At 41.6% G+C, this 18,662-nt stretch overlaps 1 protein-coding gene across 6 annotated transcripts in view; it reads left to right on the top strand.

The window, feature by feature from the left end:
* grin2bb (glutamate receptor, ionotropic, N-methyl D-aspartate 2B, genome duplicate b) overlaps positions 1 to 9,577 on the top strand; it is a 142,754-nt gene extending 133,177 nt beyond the window's left edge. For 3 of the 6 annotated variants that reach the window (XM_078945517.1, XM_023955858.2, XM_078945509.1), the window contains 2 exons: positions 2,132 to 2,370; positions 4,591 to 9,577. In XM_078945517.1, coding sequence (XP_078801643.1) covers positions 2,132 to 2,370; positions 4,591 to 6,969 — 2,618 coding nt within the window. In that variant the 3' untranslated portion in view covers positions 6,970 to 9,577. The remainder of the gene's footprint in view (positions 1 to 2,131; positions 2,371 to 4,590) is intronic. The other 3 variants (XM_078945539.1, XM_011474390.4, XM_020702419.3) reach the window with 2 other exon arrangements.
* Positions 9,578 to 18,662: the final 9,085 nt, after the last annotated feature.

The raw sequence follows: 18,662 nt of genomic DNA, 5'->3' as shown, positions 1-18,662 counted from the left end.
AGCAGAAGGTGAGCTAACGGAGCAGGAAGTCATACACAACAGTCTGAACGTACACAAGCTCCAGACAGGAAAAGATAGAAATAGTTCAAGGGAAGAAGAAAAGAGATTGGAGAGATTATGCAATGGCATGGGTAGTGGAAAGAGAATAATCCCCTGGATTTTCCCACAGATTTGTGTCGTATTTGATTCCATATTGTCTAGGCTAAAATTAGAACACAATAGAAGCGGGTGCTCTGTGGTTAAAAAAAACTAGCTGTGTGGGAGCTGAACCTTTCATTAACAAAGCTCAATCATAGAACAGAATCGATCTGGTACTGAGAGAAACGGCAGTATTGGTTGAAAACCACAGATACAATCAAGATTATTTTGATAAAAGTACAAAATGAATTGGGGAATAAATACAGTGATCCCTCGCTACATCACGGTACGCCTATCTCGGTCTCGATTTTTTTCAGTCCCCTTTGCATGCTTTTTTTCTTTTACAGCACACTGTTTTCTGCACCTGATTGGCCGTTGGCCTTGTCAGTCAGTCTCCACTGTGCTGTGTCTCCAGTACAGTATTTACATGAGTCTTTGATGGTGAGCAGATCTTTAATACTGGACTTATTATTCCCTGACTTTGAGAAAGAAAAGTGTGAAAATGTTCATGTCTGTCTGAAAAAAGTGGAGAAAGTGTGTCCTGAGGGGTTTGACAGTCTTAAAACATCTGTAATCCTTCTTCGTGGATTTCCCTTACCGTGGGTTATTTTTGGAACATAACTCCCGCCAAAAACGATGGACTATTGTAATTAGTTCATGTCAGTTTTTCTTCCTGTTGTGTCTCTATTGTCTTTGCCTTTTTTATGTACGTTTGATGCCAACAAAAAGACGTGCTTGCAAATTTAAATCATTTTTAAATAAATAAAAAAAGTTTCTTCTTTTACTAAAAAAATTTTACATTTCGAAAGTGAATAAGAGACATCTAATTTTAATAACACACTGGACAATTTTGAACTTTACTGTAGTGCCAACAATCTTTGAAGTTGCTTTATTAGACTAATACAAATACTAAACCCTTAAAGACAGATCTGTTTTGCATGAACACAGTATCTCTTGTAAATTTAAATCTTGTAAACTTACGACTTTGAAGTCATAATTTTAAGGAAATAAATGTCGGGTACTGGGGTCCAGGGCGGTTAGGTTCACCTTCACTTCCGGGTTGGGGCTTTTATTTTGTTAGGTTCCGGTTCGGTGTTCTGTTGTGCTTCTGTGGACTTGACGTCTTCATCGCCAGCACCTGTTTTACTCACCTGTTGTCAATCACTGTTGTGTGTATATATACCTTGTGTTCCTCCTCACTTATCACCGGATCGTTCTCTTATGACTGTTACTAGTTTACGAGTCTCAGAGCCTTCCTCAGGATTAAATCCTTGTGTTTCTCAACTTCTGTCGTCCTGCATCTTGTGTCCACATCTTCGTTCCCTGACAATAAATGCTGTTTGTAAACCGGCACTACAAACTCTGTCGTATTTAAGTGCGCCTTAGGGTGCAGAAAATACAACAAGCGGAATCTAAAAAGGCTGAACATGAAAATGTATTAATATAAAATAAAAAGTGAGAAAAATTTTCATCCCACATATGTATATATCCACATATGTATGAATATAATGGAGATTTTTGCTGCCCTATTTCCTGGTAAATATCCTGGTAAAAACACAAATGTTCTCTCGTCTGTACAAACATGCAGGAGCTAACCAGCATTATGTAAGCAGTGGAGAAATCAGTGCCCAGACAAATCTGTGCAGACGTGTTCTCTCCTCATAGGCATGTGGAACTGAGAGGGACACTTTTCATGACGGAAACACTTGTCACGTGACTGAACACTTCCTCTTACAGAGGACTGTCAAACCCATAGGTCAGCTGTGAAGAAGGGTGGATCTGCACACATTTTGGTTAGTGTAGATGAACCTCAGGGCAGTCTGTGGTTAAAGTGATACAACATGACATGTTGTGTATACACAGGACGTTTGCTGTTTGTGGCTTCAACGCCACATTTTTTAAAATTTTCATATCTTCTGACAATGTATTTAGGTGAAATCGCTAAGGTCACGTCACATGACATTAAAACTCTGCTATTTCTTTTCTTCTGCAGGTGAGATGGAGGAGCTGGAGGCTTTGTGGTTGACGGGCATCTGCCACAACGAGAAGAACGAGGTGATGAGCAGTCAGCTGGACGTGGACAACATGGCGGGGGTCTTCTACATGCTCGGGGCTGCCATGATCCTGTCCCTCATCACCTTCATCTGCGAACATTGGTTTTACTGGCAGCTGCGATTCTGCTTCATGGGAGCGTGTTCGGGAACGCCCGGGGTTACCTTTTCCATCAGCAGAGTAAGTACTCTCGGGTTTTATTTTGGTTCTGACCTTTATGGTCCTGACAGAGCCATCACAAGAGCAGCTTTCCTGAAACCACTGGCCATGGCGGAGATGGATTGAGGTAGTCAGGAGGATGCCATGACTCACCTTGTTACCTGTGGCTGTTGTAGTCTGTGTAGCTGTAAAACAAAAACACTCACATCAACACTTTTAATGAGACACTTCAGGTTCGGTAGCAAGCTATCATCATTGATGAAGATGAACGTCCACGTCTCTAAGCTGCTACTTTAGTAACAGACTGTTACGAGCCACGTGTATGACGAAGAGACATCATAGGTCCTTTTCCTTGCTCCTGTAAAAGTACACAATCCAAACATCCAAATCTATTGTTACTACTATTCATTTCAAACTGTTGTCCCTTTAAAATAGATATTAGGATGATATTAGGACCCGTGGATCAATTGTCTTCTTCCTGTATGGCTATACGAGTAAATATGTGACAAAAGCTCCCATTTGGGGGACAAATGAAGGGCAACTTTATCAGATCTAAAAAATAGATCCAATGAAGTGATAAAAGCTAATGAATTACAAAAAGAGTCTTGTGGTTGGCTGATGTAAAGACTGAATTAGATATTCATACAAGGCAGTACAATGGCGGCCTCTATTCTATTACATTTTATGGCAACCATTAAAACAGGCAGCCCCATTGAGACAACTGTCACTAAGAAACTTGAGGAACAACTCTAGACTATTCATATTCATGAGTGCAGCTCAGTGATGGGGAAAGTGACTAAGAGACAGAGGGAAACTGTTTCTGACAAGTTGACATCTTTGAGAAATGTTGGCTGCATGCTGGGTGGTGGATCGTGTGTCCTCAACCTTTCAGATTTGGCCGTCACTTTAACCAGATTTCCCCAAGCCACAATTTGGAAAAAAACTTGTGTCACATAGTCTTTCTCTGACACAAGAAGTTGGGTTTTACCATTAAACTAAGATAAATGTTTTTTCTGTGATTCAGTGCAAGTGGATGAATAAAAGTTCTTGTTTTGGGTCACTAAAGACTGAAAAAGTTATATCCACATGAGGCTAAGCCATTACACAATCCTGTAAACATATCTAGTTTTCAATCCCTATTTAGCTTTACTTTAGAAAAATTCAGTACAAGCATCCAATAGGTGTGTTGTGTGGATTGGTTCGCTCTACTCCATGTCGCCTTAACCCTCTATCACTGGATATGTCGCCGGCAACACCTAAATAACACACTGTTTGACCTACTGGAACCCTGGATTTACACTAGTCTGTTTGCCTTGCGTGCGAAGTCCGTCCCCTCTGCCTTCCATAAGAGTGGTTAGTCCTGCCACCCCCATGACGTGTAGTTCGTTTCACTTGTAAAATGCATGTTTTGTGTCCTACATAATGTTATGGTTTTGTACTTCCAAAATTAAACTTTTGTCATCCTTGGCGACAAAGTCCGACAGTGTGATCTGCAATGTTAATGAACGTTATCACGTGGGCACGTCACTTTAAAAAAAAAATTACTTTACATACTATAGTGTTAGTGTTCATTCTACAGATCAGGCCAAGAAAACAAAACAGTCACATTCTGGTTTTCTATGCTTCTAGGAAAAGAAATGAGTAAATCTTAAAGTAGAAGCCAAACTGAGATTTCATGAATTATTAACTGTCAGTGGTCTTTGTTGTCTACATGTAAACGAAAGACATTTTATGGTCTATTGAACCCTTTAGGGACTTCACGAGCTCCTACTTTATGACAATTTGGAATTGTTTGGGAAGTGTTTGACTGTTTTTTTGCTTGTTTCTGCTTTGCTTCACCTGCAGAGTTAGGTCAGGAGTCTGGTCAGGTTTTGAAATTTTTGTTTTAAAGCTAGCGGTGCACATTCTAACCCTTTTACAACCAAGATGTTGCAGGCGACACTTAACGCAGAGAAAAGTGGCTTTTCACAACGGCTTTTCTCTGAATCTGAATCGGCTGACTTACGTTGATTCTGTAAACACCTCAATACTGTAAAGTGTTGCATGTCAGTGCAAAGCTGCTTTCCTCTGTTTCAGAATCCGCAGGAATTACATTAGTTAAGGTAAACAGTTAAAGAGTTACGGTAGTCGATAGAATGTCAGCACTCAGGGGTGACAGGGTGTTTTAATTCTGTTGTTTTTTGTAGACTGTTTCTCGTACTTTTTTGGCTTCCCTATATCTTCATTTTTGTCATGCTACAGGGTATCTACAGCTGCATCCATGGGGTCCAAATTGAGGAAAACAAGTCAACCGTAGACTCACCCTCATCTACTATCAAGAAGAACATGAACAACACCCACTCCAATATTCTGCGTTTGCTCCGCACTGCCAAAGACATGACTGCAGTCCCTGGCATAAATGGTTCTCCACATGCAGCTTTGGAGTACAGCCACAGCGGCCGTGAGTCAGCCATCTATGATATCCAAGAGCACCGGCGCAGCCTGGTGGGTCACCCTGGGGACTGTAAGTCTGTGCCTCCCTATATGGCGGAGGACAACATGTTCAGTGATTACATCAGCGAGGTGGAGAGGACTTTTGGCAACTTGCCCCTAAAGGACAGCAACCTGTACCAGGACCATTACCGGCACCACCACCCGGCCTCGTCACTGGGTATGTCCGGCCCCCCACCTAATAGGCCGCGTAGCTTAGGCAGCGCTAGTTCTTTGGAGGGTGGCATGTTCGACTGCGACAGTTTGGGTGGAGGGGTAGCGCCTATCTTCACTACCCAACCACGTCCCTCTATGACCCACAGGAATACAAGTAAATTCGACCTGATTGCTGGACACACCCTTAAGGATTCTGGTCAAGGCGCATTCAAAGGAAGCAACGCTTATGGAAGGTTTTCTTTCAAAGGAGGCGCATCCAGCACAGGGCTCATTGGGGGTCATGAAAGATATTGTGGTGGGGGTGGGGCGGGCTCGGGAAATGATGACGGGAACATTCGATCTGATGTATCGGACATCTCCACGCACACCGTCACCTATGGAAACCTGGAGGGCAACGCCAGAAGACGTAAGCAGTACAGGGACAGCCTGAAAAAGAGGCCGGCCTCTGCCAAGTGCAGACGGGAGCAGGACGAGATAGAACTGAACGCCTTCAGAAGGAGACCCCACCACCACACCGTCCACCACCACTTCCCCTACGGGCCTCTGGCTCACCGCACGGTCTCACCTCCCCTGGAGCGGAAAAGGGGAGGAGGAGCCGGTAATTCTTCACCTTTCTTATTCCGCAAAGACAAAGACAGCCAGAGGGATTTCTATGCGGACCAGTTCCGCTCCAAGGAGGGCAAGGCCAAGTGGGAGCAAGAAGGTGGAAGTGGAGGAAGCGGTGGGGGCGGTGGTAGCGGTGGTGGTATTTGTCAAAGCTTAGTTCCTGTGGAAGACTTCCTCAAAGGAAAAGGAAAGAAGCAGGAGAGCAAAAGTGGGGTTGGTGCAATGTCAGCTGGGCAACAAGCCCAAACTTGCTGGGAAAAGGGGGTTTCTGGGCTTGGGGGAGGAGGCATAGCAGGGGGTGATTGGGAATGTCGTAACTGCCACAGTGTGTGTCATCATGGTGCAGGTGTAGGAGGAGGCGGCACGTGCCCAGCTAGTGGAGTTGCCGGTGGCAGCAGTCGCCCCAGCTCTGCTACGTGTAAACGCTGTGACTCCTGCAAGATGCAGCCAAGCAACCTTTACAACATCAGCGAGGATATCAACATGACGTTCTCTGGAGGGAAGAGCAGCGTAGGACCCAACCAAACCCAAACTCAGGTTCAGCGAAGAAAGCTAGGGCCAGGTGGAAAGGTGTTACGGAGGCAACACTCCTACGACACATTTGTTGATCTGCAAAGAGAGGGAGCCAGCCGCATGGGAGGGGCCGGTGGGGGCGCTGGCGGGCAGTTTCTTCAGCCCCGAAGCGTGAGCTTGAAAGACAAGGACCGTTTCATGGAAGGTCCTAGCCCCTATGCTCACATGTTTGAAAGGTATGCAGGTGAGAGGGAGTCCCCATTGTTTGGAGGAGTAGGTGGTGATAGGACTGCAGGAGGTTCTTCCTTCAGTTTGTTCCGTGGGGGTGAAGGTGGGTTGCATCGACGTTCGGTGGGAGAAAGAGACCTGAGGGACAGAGATAGAGCTATGATGGGAGGTGGGGGCTGTGGTGGTGGTGGTGGTAGTGGCAGAGGGGCCGGGACTTACTCGTTGTCTAAATCTCTCTACCCAGATAAGGTGAACCAGAACCCCTTCATCCCAACCTTCGGGGACGACCAGTGTCTATTACACGGTGCCAAACCATACTACATCAAAAAACCACAGGCGCAGCAACAGCAACTTCTCAACAACAACCGAGGAGGTGAATTCCGTGGCTCCATGGGAGTGACTTCCTATTTGCCCGCATCTGCTACAGCTGGCGTGATGTCTAATGTGGGCACGAGATACCCTAAAGAAATGTGTCTGGGAGGGCCCATGGGGAACAACCATGGGGCCAACAAACTTCTTCCTGGAGGCAGGGACACGTTAGGTCTGGGGCAGGGACAGAGACCCTTCAATGGTGCCAGCAATGGACACGTATATGAAAAGCTCTCCAGCATTGAGTCCGATGTCTGATAGTGAAGTCAAAGTAAGAGGAAAAAAAGACAAAAAGTGGCTATGAGGGAGAAGTGCAACCCCACCGCAGGATGAGATGTTTGCAGAAAAATGAGGAGACACAAAAGTTTGTGTGTTGATCCCACTGCAGTGAAATGAAAAGAGTTGGAAAAACAGTAAAAGCGCTGCTGCAGGAAGCAAAGGAGACGTGTTCGATTATGAAAAGACCGGATTTTGGTGTTGCTCCAACGCAACAGACAGGTCTGGAAAAGACGAAGCACTGGAGGGAGGGATGCTGGGAGTTGGAAAAGGTGAAATCAATTCTCCAATCTCTTCTCTCTCCACATGCTGGTATCTTAGTCTCTCCCTTACAATTTCTCAAGACCAAAACACTTTGTTTTTCAATGGAATTACAATCATGAATGGGAAATCTATACTTTTGCTGAAGTAACAGGGTAAGCTAATAAAAATTGTAATGACGATGTTGATACTGTCGTTAATTATTATTCCAGTGTTAAATGACGATTGATTTGTATTGTTTTGAATTTTTATTTATATAAATATTTTATGTTATATATTTGTATGATGTTATTTCTTAGCTTCCTGACATTGCAGAAGACCGACTGATCAATCAACAGTGCAGATCTTTTTTGGATTCCTGTGTTGAACTATTTTTTGCTCTAAATTATCCATGTTTGCTTTTTTTTTTTTTCTTCTATTACCGTGAAGTGTATTTAAAAGGCATGACTTACAGAGTACTTTGTATGTACTTGTAAATTTGTTAGGATCCGTTTTTTCTTTTTTTGGGCTAAAGATGTAACAAAATCATACAGATTTTTCATTGTTTTCATTAATTTCTGCTTTACAGTACCAAAAGGGTCTGACAGTTTGAGCTGGATGTGCCTTAAAAGGACTACCACTGATTTTCCTATCGTCTTCTTTAGGACAACAGATGTACTTGAAACAACCAATTGCAATGAAGGATTGAGGGATTTAAAGGATTAGCAAACAAAAATGAAGAAAATTCCTACTTAAACGCAAGCTTTTCTCTTTATTTTACAACACAATAAATCTGAAATACCAGTAAAATTTCCCCCCACAACTCAGCTCTTTGTAACTGATGACCCAAAACCTTGCTATCATTGTAAATCTAATGTAAATTGCGTTTAATGTTCTCGTCTTGTTCTCACGCTGCCTCATTGGGTCGAACTCAATTGGCTATGACATTTGCCATTTGGGAGTATGAAATAATGGACCCTCTGACGAAAGCTTTTATTGCTGGAATGAGCTGTAAATCTTTTTGTGACTGCTGTAAGAAGGTCACACCTGAGTGAGAGGAGGAGAACAATGATTTAACATTTGCACAATAGGCCTTTAAATAGCCTGATACCATTTTAGTATGTTGTTCCTAGCTAAGCTACAAATGTGCGTAAAGGCTAAAAAAAAAAAAAGGTGCTGAAGTAGCCAAACAAAAAAAGAGCTCCAGTCATGGTGTTATTTTTTGTCAGGCAAACTTGTATTGAACTGGAGTAACAGAAATTAAAGAAAAATCTCTACAATTACTTTTGAATGCACAAAAAGTAGCTAATGTTTTATGCGTTCATAGTTTTCCATTTTTCCCAAGTATTTTGATAACTTTAATCTATTCCTGTAAATTCTAAGGATGACAGAAGAAAAGGCTAATGTGCATATCTAGTACATCAAAATATTTAGCAAAAAACGTATTTAGTTTGAACCACAAGAGAACTTCCTTTTCAGCATTCACCAACATTAGCTTCACTAGTATTAGCTTCTCTCAGCTTCACTAGCATTTGCTTCTCTCATTAGCTTTGTCACTAGCTGATATGGGGGGTATTCCAGAAAGCAAGATTAAACTACCCTGACTTTAACCCTGATCTCTGGCTGAAGTCCGCCTGAAGTTCCTTACTCTGGGTATGTCGGTTTCAATAGACCGGATATGAGTTGGCGTAATTTCGCTCGACTTGGTAACCCTGGGTTAATGCGCGTGCACGGCAAGTAAATAAAGACATTCTCAATGGATCGCTGATTTCCGGAGTCACAATGGAAACGCGTGGAGGAAAGAAGAGAGCGCTATACTTTTGTGAGACGGAGTCTGAGATTTTAATGACGGCAGATTATACGCCTATCAAAAAAGTAACACAGAAGGATCAGCAAATGAAAGAGTTTCTGCTTGGCAAAAAAACGGACAAAGTAAACGTATGAGTTTCTATCTCATTTCTATTTTCATTGTGACGCATATATATAAATATAACTTATCAAACTTAAATGAATTACTTCAATTGATAACAGGTAATTGAGTTAAATTTATTCAACCTAATTTCTTACGTCTATCCAATTCAATAATTATTTTTACAACTCAAATTTACATAATTCAATTAAATGTTTTCCATCTTAATTAATTGTACTTCTTAAAACTCTCATATGTCTAAGTTTGAGCCTGCAGATATACTAATTTTTATAACAATAAAATGAATTAAACAAAATAGATTTGAAACATGAATCATAACTTCATTTACCATTTCTCCAACTTTAACATTACATCACTTAGCAGTAGTGGTGCCACATAACCTCTTCATCCTCTTCCTCCCTCTCACTCATGGTGCAGAAAGAATTCAACATAACTGGAAAAAAAACTAGGCAAAACACAGTAAAACAGCTAAACAACTAAACTCATTTGGACAAAAGCCCACACTTAAACACAAATCCATCCAGACAGGCAAAGGGAATGGTATCCCACAATTCTCGAATACCCCCCTGTATGCGGGACTCTATCGGTTTCCCCACACAACCCTGCATGCGCGAACCATACGTCCCTTACTTTCTTCGCCGATCTGACATTTGCCAAAAGACATCACAATACCAAACGTTCCTCTTGACACGTACAAGCATGAACATACTTGAATATCACTAGATTCCCCATTAGCTTCTCTCATTAGATTCCCTCATTAGCTTCACTAGCATTAGGTTCTCTCCAATTAATGGAATGTGGTTTGAAAAAATATTCTAAAAAGCCTCTTTTTTGTTAAACCTTCATATTTATAACAACAATATTTAGAAACTGGGAGAGAAATTGATAGGATTGACACCAAGAAGTCAAAGGGCTAAAGGAGGCAATCAGCTTTTCTGTCAGCGGTTGCTATGGTGATTCCCGCCAGAAGTAGATTTTAAAAAATAAATAAAGACCAAAAAAGAGGGTTTGTAGCTAGGAGACTAAGGCTGATAGGAGAGAAGCTTTGAAGAGGCTGTTGCATGGAAACCATTTTTCTCACAGAAAACAAAAGGTGCCATCTATAGTCCATTTGTTATATGAAAGCTCAATGTCTTTTTATTGGTGGTTCACATTTTTTGCAATATTTGCACAGAGATTGTTTAACATCCTCATATGTGCAGTCTTTATGCTAAGCTAGCCCACCTAAAATCAACCTTAATAAAGTAAAGCCAGCAGACCACTGATTATTTTTAATAAACTCACAGCAGCTGGCCGTTTTTAAAATATCGGAGAATAATGGTAAGTACTTTCACCACTTGAAGGCACACGAGTTTGACTATGAAAAGGAAATTTCCCTAAGGTCCAAAGTCTTGCATGGATTAAGAGGACTGCGCATTTCAGGAAAATGAATGAAAAAACTAGATGAACTAGTAGACAGTGTTGCAAAAGCACACAAACTTTGGTACTGTGTGAAAAGTGTTTGGCTTCAAACCACGCTGTGTCCTTTTTCTGATACATGTTTTGCATTATTGTTTTACGCCACTTATTGCCATTTAAACCCAACTTTTGCTTCTTAACAAACAAAAAAAATGATTTTTTTATAAGGCCAGTTGACATCAAAACTTTACCTTTTTCCTCATTTGACAAGTCAGTGGTTATGATAAAATCTGTGATGTTTGTAAGGACTTGCATGTATGCATATATATATATATATATATGTATAGTTTTTTTAAACTTGATTTTTTTTCTTTTCTGCCTCAAAAATGACATGTTTTTGAGCAATACCTGTTAATTTTCACTTTTGATGGCTGATGATCCATGTGGTACAGTAGGTGTGAGTGTGTTTTAGATTTTCTCATAAAGGGAAGCACTCAGTTGATAGGTCTAAAAAAAAACAGGAAAATTCATCAGTTGTCACTTAATAGTTTCACTTCCTTTAAACAAAGACGTCATCTTAATTTACACATTTATTGCCATCGAAGGAGTGGCGCCTTTTCTCATTTCTGATGCTTTTTCAGTCGTTTTCATTTCTCCCCTCTAAATAGATCTCATTATTTGTTATTGTATGTGCCTGAAAACATACGCTTGATTACCTCCGTGTGTGCTCATTTACGGAAGAGAGACAAAGTGCGCAAAATAGACGTTTATTGTACATCTACCACAGAAGGACGTGTAAATATTTTACCTCACACTCATGAACTTTTGATAAAATTGTATAAAAAACAAAGAAAAGAAAGAAAAAAATCTATTTGGGATAAATCTTAAAATCAATTTATCTCCCTGCACCAAACTGCTTTTATTAGGATTTTAGGCCAGGAAATGTGCAATTACTTATTGTGACACAGATTAAACACATATGAGTGAAGCTCTGTGTTGAATCTATACAAAGGTTGATTTTCGCAAACAAACAAAAAAAATCATAATTGGTATCCAGAGAGCACAATAGACACTGTATTTTTATAGAGATGGTCTTTTTCCACTCTTTTGTCTAAAATGATTCTGTTTTTCCACAGAAGAAAACTGACATCTCTGAGCTGTACAGAATGTGAAAAACATGTACATATGATGACAACTTTGTTCACTTTTCTTTCTTTCTTTCTTTTTTATGGAGAGATATTAAATGTGTGAAGAGAGTATTTCAAAACTGATTGAATATTTAGTAATACTGAAATGAAATTTAACACAGTTAATGTCCAAATAAGTGCTGAGAAATAATATTCTTCTGTCTTTTTGGGATAAAAGTGTTGAGTATTAATAAAAAATATGAAATCTTAACTGTCTTGCTCTTTTTGGGGGGGGTCAAATATGGGTTATTTCCTCTTTAGCTTGACAACAACTAAAGACATGTTCATATTTTACTTTTATTTCATTTTTAGGTATTAAAGAGGCAAATTTGGAACCAATTTTTTTATTTTTTCATTTTGTTCCCTCCTTTGTTGCATTCTCATTTGTTTGTTGTTATGGTGGGCAGGTCTGGACTATAAACACAGTTGTTTGGCACTAAAGGCTTTCAGTTCTGCCTTAATCCTTGTGTTTGTTTGACTATAGCAGCATGCCCATTCTTATTTTGCCTTCAAATCATACATTGAGCTCATACATTACATCAAGTTGCTTCACATTATTCAATTACGCAAGGCGTTTTGTCTTGCATATACGGCTGTGACATAGACGGGCTTCTTGTGGATTCAAATTTGGCCTTTTTGTAATTTTCTCCCCAACGCCTCATTGTTGAACTGGACCGTTGTGAGACAACTGTGGTGTGATCAGCCAAACAGTTAAAGTGGGTGTTCTGCAAACTGCTCTGTGCTGTGTGGGGGTGCCTGCTGAACAGAAAAAAAGAAGCTAAATTACGTAATCTGAACTGGATTTAGAAACCAGAAACGTTTTTTTTTTTGTGTTTACACCTCAGTAATGTGGTTCCTCTCGTTTTCAATGGGGCTAAGAAAAAGCTGTTTCCACCCCTGAACCGTACAGTTTTTATAAGCGATTGTTGTAACAATGTGAACACAACACCTGCTGTTACGGGTAAAGGACAAATAGCGTTCTCTCATGCGTACACTTTTCTACCTCTTTCAAGAACCAAGGGATTTACAAATTACACTCTATACATGCACACACACGACAATGGCCACAGAGCTGTCATTCAAAGTGCCACCACTGGGAGCAGTATGGGATTCTGTGTCTTGCCCAAGAACACTTCAACACACATGGGTGGGCAGAGCAAGAACTGAAAATGTTCAGGGTTCGCAGCACTTTTTAAGTTACAGAACGTAAATATTACATTTTTTGTTTGCCTGTTGATGTCATTGACAACAGTTCTGGTATTAACCCTTGTGCTATCCTAGGCACTTTGACATTGGGAGTTGGGTCATCTAGACCCCACAAGACAGTGCGCTGAACCTTTTTTCTTAAATGATTTGTGATCCTCACTGGTGTCCATGGATTACATGAAATCCTCTTCACCTTTATCCACCTTTGTCATGGTTGGGATAACACGTCAATGTAAGGGTGGGGTCATCTAAGGCTACGTTCACACTGCAGGCTGAAACGACCCAATTCCGATTTTTTTGCCCCTAAGCGGCCCAATTCCGATCTTTTCATGACAGTCTGAATGACACAGATCCGATCTTTTCAATTGCGACCCAGGCCCCGTGGGTTTGCCGTCCTGATTCCGAATTGTAGCCGTTCTTTTCAATTGCGACCGCCGTCTGACCGGCCAGGCGACTTGATTCCGAACTGTACGTCATCGACACGCAACAAACGTCATCATTTTGCGTTGAAGTAGGCGGGAACGAGAACGTAAACATTAACCATGGTGGACGATGCTGCTGAGATCAGTCAGTGGAAGGGAAGCGAGATCCCCGATTGGATTAATATTTGGGCTGATCGCTCTTTTCAGGCCAAACTCCAGGGCTCTGATCGCAACTGGGCGGTTTTTGAAAAAATTTCCAGATAAATGGCAGAGCGTGGTGTTGAACCTTTACCGCGATAACTTTTTTTTCTTTCTCCCCTTTGACCGTGCTCAAGCGCGGGGGACCCGAGGCGATCCTCCTCCTCCTCCCTGTTCTGATCCTTAGATTCTCCAGAACGGGTTAATAAAGAGTCCATAGCATTTATTCTGGGGGAAACCTTCTTCTATTACCGTCATCCGTAACACACAACATGAATGCGCGCACACACTGCCCCCCCCCCCTCTATTCTCTATCGCGGCACGCGCTTGCACACACGCGGGCGAGCGGCTCCAACATACACATTTCCATTCCACAACAGTGGGTACAGACGATCCCGACTCCATTGCCTTCTTAAAATGAGAAGATTGTAATTGTGCTGCTCCTTCGTGAAAATAAATTTAATATTACAAAAAGAGCTCCGCTTTTGACAACACTGTTGTTGACATCTGCTCCGCAAACAAGTGACGTCGTTCACCGTTGAGTATTCTTCTGGCTTCTGCGCATGCGGGTCTCGTTTGGGTCGTGTCACGGTCACACTGGAGATCACAAAAGTTCGGATTTACTTGGAAATGTGAACGGTCTAGCAAACAATTCGGATTTTTTCAAAAAATCCGAATTGAGCATTAAGCCCTGCAGTGTGAACGTAGCCTAAGATAGCACAAAGGATAAAGGAGCATGTTCATGTTCAGGGTCTACAAGATTTAGAGTAAAAAAGTAGGATATACTGAATTTATTCAGAATATCTTTGATTGTAAACCTCAATTGGCACATGTTCAAGTTGTCCCATCCCATGTGCCCTGATGAACCCTCCAAACAAATGGTCACGTATCCCAAAATGCCACCGCCCGGCGACCTAAATGCAAGTTTTTCAGAAAGTTCCGTGGCCACATGGTGGCATTTGTAGTCGGGAGGTGGGAGTTGCATTTTTACACACCGCAAGTTACAAATGTGTGGCAACCAGACGCTTTTTGGGCATTGGTCAGAGAACGTCGAGAGGTGGGAGTCCAGTGACAGGGGGTGGCAGGAAGGCAGTATAATTGACTGATGGGAGGGTCTCCAAGGTCCTCAAAATCATGTGATGATCGGTCGAACCTCCAGTCAACCTCCTGCCCCTTTGCTGCCGTCTCACTGCCACCATGTGATTGTTAGAAATGGTACGGTAGTCGCGCAGGCACTCGACGAGGGTCGTTGACATGGGCCGGGGGCCTGGCAAGCATCTCCCCAAATGGGGAAACGTCATTGATTGATGTATTCATGCTCTTCATTCAATGAAGACTCCAGCTGTGGTCGGACCACTTGGACCTTCGTTTTTTTTGGGCGCTTGAGCTTTGCCCTTGCAGGAGGAGGCATGATGTCTAAAAACTGTACATTTGTAAATTGACATAGGTGCTCAAAGTCTGAGTTGTTGCAAACCAGCTGCCACCGTCCTGTGGTCGGCCAGCTGTTGCCTGATTTTCGTAGTGGCGTGTGATTAAGTAGTTGTATCTACTTGTCATCTGTCTGTTATAGGTGATCACTTTTATACATGTCATGTATGAGCAACACAACCACCAAATGTTTAGACTTGTTTAATAATTTTGTCATGTTTTTCACCTCCTCTTTTTGGTGCCTAAAGAACAAAATGGTGGCCGAGGCCTTCACTTCCTGTTTAAGAGTCGGAAGGTAAGGATTTGGATTTGTTTGCTTACCTTTTGGTTGTAATGATTTGAGTTTTTTGTTTATTTATGTTTGTCTTTGTTTACTTGACTTTAACTGGATACTTTCCAAGACATTTCCATCTTTTGTTGCATATTGGTGGCTTCCTTCCTGGGCGTGGCCAGCCAATTAACTGGAACCCATAAAAGGGAAGGAGCTTAGTGTGACGGGGAATGAGTGTGTGTGAGCTGTGCAGCTGTCAAAAAAAAAAAAAAAACTCTGTTTCTGGACTTTAAGGTCTGCCTTCTATGTTAACCAGGCCAATTTAGTCACACCACATTATGACATGGCGTCATCCCGCCTTTCTGACTGCAGACATCTGCATTCATGACCCCAGCAACGGTTTTTCAAAACGTCTGGCGGCGGCATGAAATCTTGGAAGTTTCAGCCGACGCCTCCCTATGGCGCGGTGGCCGCCGTATTTGTGACCATTGCATAAATTCTCCTTTTACAACAAGCTGAAGTCTCTTCACTGTAGGATCACACCTTTAATTCTGTGCATAGAGGATCTCTTTTTTAAAACCCCACCCTGATCACTTTGTGATTCCCAGTGTTTATTTGAATTCTGATTGGGCCATTTTTAGCCTAAGTCAATAAATGTGTGTGGTTTTCATTGGATTTGGTCGTCTATATGTGGAGCCATCAGAATGGAGTGGAGCAGGAAGCTTGCCCCCCCCCCCACCCCACCCCCCCACCCCCCAGTATTTTTTTACAATAAGCTCTATTTTTATGACTTTTTTTTGTCTGCTCCTGATTCACAAGGCTTTGAATAAGGAAATACTCAGAAATGCCTAATTTTCCTAAATCATCATCATCATTTTCCTAAAGAGCATGTTAAAAACCAAAATCACAATTTTCATCTGCGTTTGTGGGTCGCTCTGGTTTAGAAATGTGAGCCTGGCATCAAATGGATAACTGTTAGTTTGAGCTGTGGTCGTGAAACGCAAATATTTAATTGCCTGTGCTGAACATTCCAGACGTGCACACCAGCTGAAGTTCAAAGTGATTCCAATCAGACTGAGCATCAATGTTCCCAACGTTTCCTTTTTGTGAGTCCTGCCCGGGTCCTTGCCTCATCTGCTTGGCCATAAGGGAGCCTCATCTGCATGCCGAGGATGAAACAAGTGCTTACTTGAGTTTCTTTCTGTCATTTCGGATTCGTTCTCCTCTGACTTCGGGCATCAACAAGACATCTTCACCCTGAGAACTGGCTTCGACATCCAGGTCACTAAAACCCCCCTGTCTTCTCCGCTCTGACACTTAGTTTGAACTTTAGCAGCCCTTCCTGCTTATGTTTCTAAATGCAGCCAGCTGCCACCATGTAGCTCCATGGTGGATTATATTTGGATCGGTGTGTGCATACACTTTTATTTTGATTTATTTTTGTCTAGTTTATTTCTTGGGGGTAAAATTGTTAATTTTTTTTCATTTCCACTCCATGCTGCATTTATTTTCTACAGATTGTTGTTTCTTCTGCTCTTCGTTGCATGCTTCTTTGTGTTCATAGACATGCAACTGGATTTAGGAGCAAAAACCTGTAAGAAAAAGAAGAAAAAAAATCAGGAAGATATTTGGGGAGGTGGGAGAGCTGTGGAGAAGTGATGCAAACAGAACCGAGGGATCAAAGTCCCCAAACCCTTCGCCGCTCCCCACTCGTCACCGATTCAGTGACAGCTTTTGTCCAGCAACAGGAGTTATTTCAAGAAGCCAAAAGCTTTTTTTTTTTTTAAAAAAAAGGATAATTCTTGTTGTTAAAATGCGACTGTAGGATATTTGTCTTTTGCTGTTCTGGATGCACAGATAGATCAAGGTGTGATAAAAATATTCCCCTTTTTCGCCATCCTCTTAAAAAAACGACAACAGCGTGCTTATTCGGTTTACTTTTTCAGTCCTGAACACTAGCCCAACAACCTATAGATGCATTGCAACACATGTAACTACTTCTTGACAATTAACTGTTACCTAGCAACTGGCTCTTTTTCCAGAGATGCAAGGGAGGAGGGTGGGGACTGGGGGGGGGGGGACTGGTAGAGAGATTTAAACCATATTCCCACAGCATCTTAACTGGATTGGATGCAACAATGACAATACCGTACCAAAATGGAAAGTACAGCTTGAGCTTAACGCCCACACAGAGCAGAAAAGAGCGGAGCGAGATGGGCAGGGAGGGAAAGAAAGGATTTTTTGATTTACACTGTAGATTACAGTGATTGCAACAAAAAGAGGAGAAAACCAGAGGAAAAAGATGGAAACAAAAGAAGCGTGAGGCATATTTAGGTTAAACACAAGAAAGACAAACATTTCAGCCAGCGGTGTGTGAGCAGGGAGACTGGTTGCTGTAGAAACGCGTGGCAAAGTTTTAATGAAGTTGGAAATCTGTGCCCACAATACACACAAAGTAATACCCAAAATAAAAAATAAAAAATGAAAACAGGAGGCTATAATTATGTTAGTAGATAATAAGCACCCCCTGCTGGAGCTGTGAAGACGCTCATGACTTCAGTTGAGCAGCACCAAAGCTGCCTTGCTCCAGTCTGGATGTCACGTCAGATCTTGGCAGCAGGCGAGTGCTGACACCAAGTGGCAAAACACAACATCTTCTCTCCCAGACCCACTGTGGTTCAGGGTGTTTAGCTATGCAAACACTTATATTGTTACAGGCAACTGAAGGAAGGCTAGAACTCTTCCAATACGACACTTTGTCTGATCTTTGAAAGTACAGATATTTGAGGGTTTTTTTTGAAACTACAATTAAAGTTCCATTTGACTCAAGTTTTATCCCAAAAAATATATATATATATACTTTTCATTCAGTTCATTGCAAAATATTGAAAATAATTGGTAGTCTACTTCAAAAGTTTCCTATATTTTATTATATTTATTATTTTCTATATCTAGTATTTTCAAGAACCTCTCAATTATTTGATTGGTTGGTTGGTTGGTTGGTTGGTTGGTTGGTTGGTTAATTGATTTCAAGCATTGTAGTAAAAGCAAGACTTCAATTCGTTCAAAAGCTTAAACTATAATTATATGTATACTGATGCATTTCACGTAAACTAAAGCAAGTTATTGCTTATTTATTTTCTGTTTTATCGTTACAACCATTGACTGTATATGAGAACTGAGCTGAGTGACTCCTCCCCCCTCGCATTCCAAACAGGAAGTACTGGCTGGTTCTATGAAGCCAAAATCTCCTATTTCTATAGCCCTTGTGCTATCTTGTAGGGTCCACATGACCCCATCCTTACATTGACGTGTTATCCCTCCCAAGGTGGACAAATGTGGACAGGATCTCATGTCTGCCATGGAAACCAGTGAAAATCAAAAATCATTGGGGG

The sequence above is a fragment of the Oryzias latipes genome, chromosome 1, assembly GCF_053564925.1.
Source record: "Oryzias latipes strain Hd-rR chromosome 1, Olatipes_Hd-rR_3.1".
Taxonomy (NCBI): Eukaryota; Metazoa; Chordata; class Actinopteri; order Beloniformes; family Adrianichthyidae; genus Oryzias; species Oryzias latipes.
The sequence above is the reverse complement of the archived record's forward strand: the minus strand, read 5'-3'. Positions and strand labels throughout refer to the sequence as shown.